Raw genomic sequence first — 10323 nt, forward strand, 5'->3', positions numbered from 1 at the left:
CTTCCCAAGATGACAGCCTACCCATCCTGCATGGCATCAGGGGTACAACGAAGACTAAGGCGGCAAGAACAGATGACTTCCTGTTACGCTGGCCATTTTCATACCCCTTCCTTTTAACAGCTCTCCAAATACAGAAGCGCATGTTGGGTCCAAGTGAAACCACCTCTGCTCCCGGTCCCCTGTGACTGAGCCCCCCACCACCCTGGAAGCTCCTCTCTGAGCCTGCAATGGTTCATCATACCCACCCCAGATAGGTGTTACGAGGCTAGGGCTTCAGGTCAATTTCCTGTGGGAAAAAAAAAAAAAAAAAAACAAGCCTGGCGGGACTTCCCCGGCAGTCCAGTGGTTAAGACTCCACACTTCCAGTGCAGGGGGAGCGGGTTTGATCCCTGGTCAGGGAAGTAAGATCCCACATGCCAGGTGGCGCGGCCAAAAAAAAAAAAAAAGCCTGGAAGCACCCAAATAAAAGAACACACTCAAATCCAAGTTTGCTGGAGTGCCACGTGCCACATCCCCCTCTTCACCATTTCAGCACCCTAAACGTTACCCAAAGGAATTAAGACCACAGGCTAGGCAGAGAAGACAGTAAGCCCCCGTGCCTCACTCTGAAGAACCTCCGAGGCTGCAAGGGCAGGTAAGGCTGGACCCTTGTCAACAACCAACAACAGGGCAGATAATACAAATACAGGCTGCTTTGCAATAAACCTCTACCCACCCCTCCCCCAAAGCTCAGCCGACTTCCAGCCTCAGCCAAAGGAACCAGCCATTGGTTTAGCTGTTAAGGATGAGAAATCAACCAATGCCCTCCCTCCTCCTCCCAGCACCTACATCGTCTACAAAGGACAAGCCTACAGGCAGACTAAAACCACAAACCAAGCAAAACCAGTTTCACCATCAATTTCTTGAAAAAATGGGTTTATTGATTTTTAAACTGCAAATAGTCGTTACAAAAAGTTTTTTTTTCTTTTAAATAAATTCACACAAAGAAAGAGAAATAGAAAGCGACGGTAGTGACCAGCAAGAGGAATAATAATTACATTCATCTTAATGTGTGTGTGCCAGTTCTGTTTGCATTAACATTGGAAAACTCCAAAACCTGGAATCCAGAACGTCAAATCTGCAATCGGAATGTCTAGAGATGGGCACGTGAAGTCAAAGGGTTTCTTTTTTTTTTTTCCCTTTTAGAAGCTATACATTAAAAGTTGTTTTCCTTCTGTACTGTCACAGAACTTTTACATACATTCTCAGTCCTAGTTGTGAAAGGCCAAAAGAGAAAGAAACTCAATTTGCAGTCCAACACAAAGGGGGGAAATTTCTAAAATAAATAATCCAACAGTTTTTTGCATTTTTTTAAATTAATTTTTCATTTTTTTAAAATAAAATAACCAAAAAAAGTGTAAAGTTACAAAAAATGTCGTTGAAGAATAATATATTAAAACTGTGGAAAAAAAGGAAAAAGACACGTCACAAAATTTTAAGATTAATATGAAGATCATAATTTAACATAAAAGAATATATTCTATGGATTTGTCATCCCGATAAATATGAACAAAATTAACAAAAAAAAGCATAGTTTGGCAATAAATACGTTTTGATAAGTTAAATAAGCTTTTTTATATTGATGTGCAGTGACAAGCAAAATTTTTGCTCTCCAATTTCTGAAGTTATATGAAGTTTAAAACCCAGGGAAAAAAGCATGGCGTGAGTGCTCTAAGGATAGACCTACGGTATTCTAGAGCAAAAACCATTAAAGCTACTTCTACAGGAAATCGTTTTACACAGATATTGTATGTGGAATGAATACCATTAACTGCTCACCCCTTACATGTTTTTAAGCTTTTCTCTCATTTTTTTGTTGTTTTTTTTTTAAGATGTCACATACGAACTGGGGAACTTTAGCACCAAAATCAAGTCTCTCATAGTCCATCTAGCTTCCCCTTCCTCCCCACTTAAAACAAAAGAAAAAAAATTAAATCACAAAGTCCCACTTATGTCACAATCTTCATCCGCTTTTGCAGTCTTCCTTCCTGCAGACCTACACGAACCCAGGCAAGATTAGTCAACAGAGGTTCAGGTCGGGAAGAAAAAGGTTTTGAATGTCAAGCTAGGTTTCCCCAAAAACCCAAGTCTGGCAACAACTCTCCCAAGGCGGGGGCGGGGGGCGGGGGTTGCTGGGGAGAGGGGAGAAGGAAGTGTGTGGGAGACTGGAATCAGGAAAGGTGCAGTTGTGTTGCCAGTGGAGGGAGCTGCTGGTTCTTCTAAGTCCCCCCTCCCCCTCCCCCTCCCCCTGGGCAGAGGCTCAGGGAGGCCCACGGGTGCCCTCTGGCGCTGAAGAGGTAATGTAGTCACAGTGACAAAGTTAGATCACAAGGCACTAAGTTGCTTCTGTAAACCGTTACTGCTTTTTCTTTTGTGATTTGGCACTTAAGGCTTAAGCTGGAAAAAAAACGCATCTACTGACAAATATGGGACTTGTCTGTTATGCATGGTAAGTGGGCTATAAAATTGAGGTGGGGGGGGTTCTAGCCAGAAGAAGCTATTGACAAATTGACTTGTCCTTATGTTGGGGGGAGGGGCATTTAAAGAGGGGGGAGGGAGGGGGTATTCCAAGGTCCTGGGGGAAAGGGGTTGAGCTTAACCTTGTTAATGTAGGGGTTTGTCAGGAATCGATGGGTAGGGAGGGAAGGGTAGGGGATGTGGGTGCGGGGTCGGGGCGGGGGGTGGATAGGTGGGGGGGCGGCCCTCTCTACCCTGGTTTAGTCATCTGAGATGGAAAGTCTGCTGAAAATGGGCAGGCGTCTTGAGTTGTCCAAAGTGGGGGAGTCTGAGCCACTGTGGCTGCTGCTGGAGCTGCTCAGGTAGCCCTCCTGGTCCGAGAGAGAATCCTGAGGGCTGGGGGGAGAGTCAAACATGTGAGGGGACTCAGACATGGGCCGAAAGAGGAAGGTGGTTGGGGAGCCACCCCCGGGCAGCCCCATGCTAGGGGCAAAGAGGCTCGCCAGCTCCTGACTGGAGAAGGCGAAGGGGTTATTGGTGCCATCGGGCAGGGTGGGCGAGCCCAGGAGGTCATCGGCGCTCAGGATGGGGGGTGGGGTGATGGACGTGGGGCTGTCCAGCAGCCCCGTGGCAGCGGCGGTGGCAGCGGCACTGGGAAACCCAGCAAAGCTAAAGCTATGCTGGAGGCGGGGACGGTCAGCAGAGAGGTCCCGGGCCCCGGCCAGGGCACGGCGCTCCTCAGCGTTGTGGATGAAGTGGCAGCGGGGCCCATACGGGCAGAAGCCGATGGTGTGGAAGGTACGGCACAGCTCCGTCTTGTACTTGGGGTGGCGGGTCAGGCTTCGGAGCTCGTGGATGCCGTGCGCGAACTGGCACTTGTCGCCGTACTTACAGGCTCCGTTCTCCTCGAAGGGACGGCACAGCTCCGTCTTATAGCGGCTGGAGTTGACCTGGCCGCTCCCCGGCTGCTTCTGGGTGGGCAGCAGCCGCTCGCCCCCTTCTGAGAAGGAGCGGTCTCGGAAGCGGCTGTCCCGAGAGCTCAGAGCTGGAGCTGGCTCGCCCTTGAGGCTGCTGAGGAGCTGGTTCTGGTGGAACTTGGAGCTGGGCAGGGTGACCGAGTGCCTTCGGGGGAAGCCCCCACCGGCAGGGGTGCCCACCGCCTTCCTGTCCAGCAGGCAGCCCCCGGCACCGGGAGGACTGTAGTTGAGCATCTTGTTACCCTGGAGGAGAGAGAGACAAGAGAGACGGCGGTTAGTTGACAAAGGCCATCCGCCAGGCCCAGAAGGGTACCCACTAAGGGCAGCCCCCTCCACGATCAGAAATACTCCGTCTCGAAGGAACCCACCATCCCCACCTCTGCCCTGGCAAACCCCTCACCCTCTTTCTCCCATTCAACCAGCCGAGAGGGTTTACTCTGGCCCCAGGCATAAGAAGCCACAAAATTCCTGGCCTGTGTGAAAAATTGTTTTACACATGCACCTACTCCACGCCGATCCCTGGAATGCACCCTCATATCCTGTCCCCAAAGCTACCACTTTCATCCATGAAATCCAACTTCTTCACCTCCCAAATAGATCCCTGTGCTGAAAATATCTCACACAACTCACAAACTCTCCTTTCCTACACTCAGGAGACTAGGAGCTAGGTCTCCTTTTAATCAGTCCCTGCCTAATTAGCTGCCGCCCTCCCCCCAAACCTGGCCTGAGACTCTCAACTTCCTCCTTCAGAAGCATTCCATTCCTTTGGCAACAGATTTCCAGACTGCCTTTGCTTTTACCTTGCTGATGGGAGGGGAGAGGGAGGGGCAGAAAGAGAAATCCCGGATTGGTGGGGGGGGGGGGGTTGGCAGGGAGCGGGGATGTGATTCCCGAATACAAAACTCATTGCCTCGTGCTCCCAGAAGAGGTGCCTTCTACAATGATCTCTCCCACCAGTCACCGCCCACCCCACCCCCTCCACTGGGAAGATGCCTTTGCAGTTAGTCTCCGGGCTGCAAGAGCACGCTTGGATAAGAGCGCCAGTGTTTAATCTTTAACGCAAAGCTGCAGGTGGGAAGGAAAAGGAAAGCACCAAATCCCCCCAGCCTCCTCCCAGTCAATAATGGATTTGGGGGAGGGGGGCAGAGGCACCAAAGGCAGGTCTCTGTTCCAACGGGACCCTATTCACCTGCCCAAACTGTACCCAAGATTTGGAAAGGGTGTGAGCAGGGGACCTGGGAGTTGGCTCCCAGCCCATGTGGGTGTCATTGTGTGATTTCTCAAGTTGGTCCCTTAGGATCAGCTGCGGGGGATCTGGAATCTGCAACAGCAACCACCCCACAGAGCGGATTACAGGAACCAAGTAGAGAGCCTGTTCCCAACAATGAGGTTCATTTAAAAAGTCCTGCGGGGGGAGGGAGCCAGAGAAAGAGAAATAGATCAAAGAGCGGGAGAGCCAGGAAGAGAAGGAAGACGTGCCGGGAGAGTTCAGGCAGCCGCCAGGGCAACTGAAGTTTGGGAATGCGCAGGTAGGGAAGGAAGCTGAAATTCAAACTTTTTTGATGTTGCTCTTCAGCTCCAGGGTATCCCTGCACCCCAACCCTGCAGCCCTGGGGCCCTGGCAGCTGCACGGACTGGAGAAGCAAGCTGGGAAAAGAGAGCAACATGACCCGACGTGTTTAAAAGAAGGCAAAACACTTCAGCAATTAAAAGTAGCCTAACAGCTTCTCTCTTTCAAATTGGGGAGAGGGGGCGAAAAACTTTGAACGTCCACAGGCTTCTGTTACATACGCTTAAACGGCACTCCTGGAATATTCCGGATTTAAAACTTGCTTTTTTCCACACCAGCTGGCAAACTACACGGCTTGAGGGCCTCATTAAATCCTTCCTCGCCGAGACTCTTGAGCTCAGACCGGCATTTTGTAGTCGTGTCCCCCCATCCCCTCCATATCGGAGTCGCGGTCCCTCGGAAAACAGGTAAGCGGGTGAACCCGAGTCCCACTCTCACCCCAAAGTTTGCAGCACGGTCGGCTATAACAGAGGAAGCCTGGCTGAGCTGGGACGAACTGAAGTCCCATTGCAAACTCGCTTGGCAACATCCTTTGAACCACAACTCTTGGCCTTTTCTCGCAGATTCCCAGCCTCTCCAGAACAGAAGAGGAAATCTACCAGCAAAACGTCATCCCGAGATTCACTTCCCCAAGGGACCCCCACCTCTCGACCCACAGTCCGGCAATGGGGCTGGAGAGACTCGAACCCCTCCCGGCAGCGGCGACACCCAGAGCGCACACAGGGAAACCGAGCAGACTCGCGACACCCGGCTCAAGAGCAGCACATTATGGACGAAAGAATCACCGAAAAATTGCCCCAATCCTGCCTGGTCAATGCCCCGCGCCCCCCAGGCAGCCCCACGCAAACTTCGCCCCCCAAAACTCTGGTCTCCAGATTCCCATGTAATCCCCGCCAGGAACTGTTGAAACTCAAAGGGTGGGGAGCAGAGAGTCAAATTCCTTCAAACTGAGGGGGGAAAATGGGGCGGAATAAACAACCATCTCGCCTCTCCTCCTCTCCCCCTTGCGTTCCCAGACCTAAACTTTCGGGGATTCTTTTTGAAGACAAAAGAAAAAAGAAAAAGACTTTCAAAAGCAAACGCTCCGCCCCACTTTACCTTGCATAAAACTTCGCTCAAGTCGAAGATGGTGGCAGACACGAGGGTGGTGGTCATCCTGGGCGCTCGCACGGGGCAGGGACAAGGATCTGGTGTGCCGTGAAGGTCCCGGTGCGGGGAAGGCGCAGCCTCCGGCTCTCCGGTCTGGAGTCCCACACGCCTGCTCCCGGCGCCCCTCGCCTTTCTGACTCTCCCGGGCTGCGGCGCGCGAAGCCCAATTTATATAAGTTTCAGATTTGGTGGGCCGGAGGGGGAGGAGGAGCTTTAAACTTATTTAAATGAGGAAGAGGAGGAAAAAAAGTTGATTGACACTGAAGTTGAATCAGCCCTGCGGTCAAACTCTGGGAAAAAAAAAAAAAAAAACTTTCGAAAGGAAGAAGGGGGAGGGGAGACGAGGAAAGAAGGCGAATTAAAAAAAAAACCCACTGAGAGCCGCGCACAACTTTTTTTTTCTTAAAGAGGAAAAGTTTCGAGTCCGCTCGCTTGGCTACCCCTCGCTGCAGGCGCCCTTCTCTGGGGCCGCGCGCCCCGCAGGGGGGGAGGGGCGCCCCCCTTTTGTCAGCCTGCGAGCGCGGCTCTGTGACATCACTCATTCCACCCTCTTCGGGGTTCTGGTTGTTGTGTTGTTGTTTTTTTGTCGGGCAGAAAGGCGGGCTCGACTTTCTCTTTTTACAAGCGGGAGCAGAAGCCCGTCCTTAGCGCCGGGGCTGCAGTTCCCATCTTGAGCTGATCTCCCTGGAAACTTCTCCAAGTTGCCGCACAACTTAACTCTTTTCCCGAGTTCTTTTCCGCACTCGGCTCCCCTCGGCAAACCCCAAGGGGAGAGGAGATTGGAAATAAGAGGCGCACAAAGCGTTCAAGCCAAGGGTTTTGTTTTTTTCAGGGGCGGAGGTGGGGGTTGGGAGAGGAGGATTAGGGAGACTTCCCCCCCACCCCAAGGAGGACCCGGGCTGGCGCGGGCGAGCACCAAGCGGTTTAGCGCGCCGCACGCGTCTCCACTCGCGCTCGCTTTGCAGCGGACACTCTCCGAGTGTGGGCAGGAGCAGGGGTGGGAGAGCGTCGCGAAGAAGACCACCGTCCGGGCGGATTGTTTGGGTGTTTGTTTAATTTTTACTGGAGTATAGTTGCCGGGTTGTTTTAACAGGCCTCGTTGTGGTATTTATTTCACGCATCAATCTTTAAATATTTTTATAAAGAAAACCTAAATCCTCATGAACGCCCCTAATCCCCACCCCCCCCCGAAAAAAACACCCAGCAACGCACTTTCCCCGCGCGCTCCGAACCATGGGCCGCGCCGAAACTTCCCCCACCAACACACACACACGCACACCCCCTAGATGCCAGAACAATGAAAAAAAGTTACTTTGCTAAGAATGTAGGTAAAGGGATGGGGGGAGGCAACACTTCAACTTACTGTTGCTTCTCCCCCGCCCGCACGGGAACGGAACATATGGCTTGTCACACTGCGCTGTTTTGGCGGGATGGGGGGAGGGGGGTGTGGGATCCTCGAAACCGAAAGGCCCTGAATTATCACTCTTTTGAAAACTGTAAAGAATATATTTATTTACTGTTAGGTTCGGATGCCCCTCCACCCACCCAAATAAAAAACTGTTAACGTGTCCCCCACCGCCCCCTCGGTCTCCGCCGGAGTGCTGGAGTCAAGACCGAGGTGGAAACCGCGGCGCTGCGTTTCTTTCCCGTTTCCCCGCGTGCCCGGCCGCCTCCTCGGCCCTCGCACGTTTCTTCCCAGCATTCGAGGCCGCCGGGTCTGTTATGAAACCCTGTGCACTGAGTGGCTAAGAGCGGGTTCCATTGCGATGTAATTAGGTCACCCCATTATGAGCACGTTTCTTTGAAGAGGTAGGGGCGGGCCCAGCAGAGCGCTGGAGTCGCACTCTCACCACCCCCACCCCCCCCACACACACATATTTTTACTGCATTTCTTATTTATTTGTCATTAAATTTGGCCGGGCAAACCCGGAAACCTTCCAAATCACAACCGTTTTTAGGAACCTGTTGTTTTTCACCTTCGCGAAACACACAGCTTTGGCTGCAGCCACAAACCTATGTGATCCCCAGTCCGTCTGCTTTAATTTGTCCCCTCTGGCTTAAATTGATGGCCCCCATTTTTAACCCGGCTGCTGCCCCTTGCTTTTCTTCTTTTGCTGTCCAGCTGCCTGTTGCTTCCCTCTCCCTGTTCCCATTTTTCAGCTTTTCTTGAAATCTGGCAAGCGCCAGAAGGAGAAATAACTTCCATCCACCTTAATTTAAATCATTCAAATGTAGGTTTCTTTCTTAAAGGGCAGTTTGCTCACTCCCTTCCCCGCTTCGAGAAGGAGGGGTTGGGGGAGCGGTTTTGTGCAGTTTCTTAGTGATGAGGTAATGAGTTCCAGATTTCAGGACAGAGTAGGGTGCGCGTTAAAACCACAAGGTTTGTCTGCGTCCCGATGTGAAGCTATTTCGGTTTTTTGATTCCCCCACTCCCCAAGCAAAAAAAAAAAAAAAAAAGGCCCGTTGGTCTTTAACTCTGGAGGGTTCGCGAAGCTCTGCTGGGGGGGACGAGAGAGGGGCGGAGAAGCGGGGGTGGAAAGCGAGGGGGAAAGGGTCCGGAGCGGGCGGGGCCCAGGGCGCGTCCCGACCCGCACCCGATGTCCCCCTCTCCGGGCGGCGCAGCTTTCCCCCAACGGTCGTGGGACCGGCCAGGAGCACCTTGACGCGGCCCGGGCGCCACAGGCTGGCTAAAGAGTCTTCCCCCCGCCTCCCTCCGCAAAGAGAACGCCGATTCCTCGAATTTCCTCCGTTTCCCAACTCCCGGAGGCCGCTCCCCTCCCCCGCTCCCAGGGGCCCGGGCTCCGCGGCATCCAGCCTGGCCCGCTCGCTCCGGAGTTGTTTACCGGCCCCACCGACCGACCGGGTTAGTTCCAGCTCCCAGAACCTGTCTCTATAATTAAACTCTTCTTTTAATTGTCGGGTTGCAACGTCATTTCAGGGACTTTCCAAGGGTGAGGGAGACGGCCTCCTTAACCCTTCGCTGACCCGGCATCCGCGCCGCGGCGGACCGGGGAGCAGCGTCCCGCCGGGCCGAGGAGGGCCAGAGCCGGCCTGCCCCCGCCCGGACGTGCTCGGCAGGTGCCCGGTAGTGGCGGGAAAGGTTACGAGCCACGACCCGGGCCGGAAGCCCAACGGGAGGCGTGCACGGCCCTCCCCCACCTCCTGCGCTCAGTCCTAGGGTTCCTCGCCCGCGCCGGGCCCGGAAAGGCCGCCCCTTCACCTGCACGGCCTCTTCCGAGCGGGAGGCGATGAGCCAGCCAGGTTCGCAGTCCCAGGCCCGACTTCCGGGCTCTCCCAGCTCGCACGGAGACGGTCCCCTTGAGAGGAGGGTCTAAGCAGGTATTTTTGGCTTGGGGGTGTTAGGTTTTGTGAAGGGGGAAAGTGAAAGCCCTCGGAATTAGGGAAGCGCAATGGATGTATTCACCGGCCAGTTTGGGCGCACCTCGCGGCAGGTGAGGGTGTGGGGCGCTGGGCCACTGGCCCCTGGAGGGCCAGGCCTCGTCACCAACGCCCTCCAGGCACTCCTTTCCCAGAGACCCCTCCTGACCCTGCCATTGCGGAGCCCTGCGATGTTGTGCCTCCTCCCCGCTTTCAGGTCATTTGCAAAAGAACCCAAATTCTTCGGATCGGACCCCACCCTTCCCCCCACCCTCTGCTACACGAGACCCTGGGACACCGGCAGGGTTCCTGGATTAGAAATTGGGAGGAAGGGCCAAGTGCTGCTGGAGAGTTACCTGGTTCAGATTCAGGTGTAGTGCTTCTGGAATGCAGATTCCTCAGCCTGGACCCAGGCCCAGTGAATCAGATGCTCTGGGGTGGGGCCGGGAATCGGCATTCCTTGTAAATTTCCTGCTCGTGACTCAGTCACCAAGGTCTGAGAATCAGTGGTCCAGGACTCGAAGTTGGGCCGTTTTGGATCCAAATCTTGGCTGTGCCATTTTCTAGCTGTGTGGCTTTTCAAGACACTGACCAAAGCCTCTAAAATAGGGATGATAATTCTGCCTAAAATTGGCCAGCAAAGTGCGTAGTCTCACGTCCAGCTGAACCCTTGTATATGCCCAGCCATTGTGTGTAAACTAAACCATTCTTGGGGCCTGATGAAACTATGAAACAAATTCTGGGAATATTCAC

At 53.4% G+C, this 10323-nt stretch overlaps 1 protein-coding gene and 1 long non-coding RNA gene across 2 annotated transcripts; one reads left to right on the forward strand and one right to left on the reverse strand.

The window, feature by feature from the left end:
- Positions 1–940: 940 nt before the first annotated feature.
- On the reverse strand, positions 941–9093 carry ZFP36L1 (ZFP36 like 1 zinc finger CCCH-type). The gene is made up of 2 exons (XM_027111594.1): positions 6142–9093; positions 941–3716 (listed from the first exon to the last, which is right to left on the reverse strand). The coding sequence occupies exons 1-2, from the start codon at positions 6196–6198 to the stop codon at positions 2757–2759; spliced, it is 1017 nt and encodes a 338-aa protein (XP_026967395.1). The 5' UTR covers positions 6199–9093; the 3' UTR covers positions 941–2756.
- LOC113622903 (uncharacterized) lies at positions 4960–6035 on the forward strand. The gene is made up of 2 exons (XR_003433716.1): positions 4960–5450; positions 5607–6035. It is a non-coding gene; the product is annotated as an uncharacterized LOC113622903 (long non-coding RNA).
- Positions 9094–10323: the final 1230 nt, after the last annotated feature.

Source organism: Aethalodelphis obliquidens, unplaced genomic scaffold, assembly GCF_003676395.1.
Source record: "Aethalodelphis obliquidens isolate GAN/ISIS:26980383/991018 unplaced genomic scaffold, ASM367639v1 scaffold10, whole genome shotgun sequence".
Classification (NCBI taxonomy): Eukaryota; Metazoa; Chordata; class Mammalia; order Artiodactyla; family Delphinidae; genus Aethalodelphis; species Aethalodelphis obliquidens.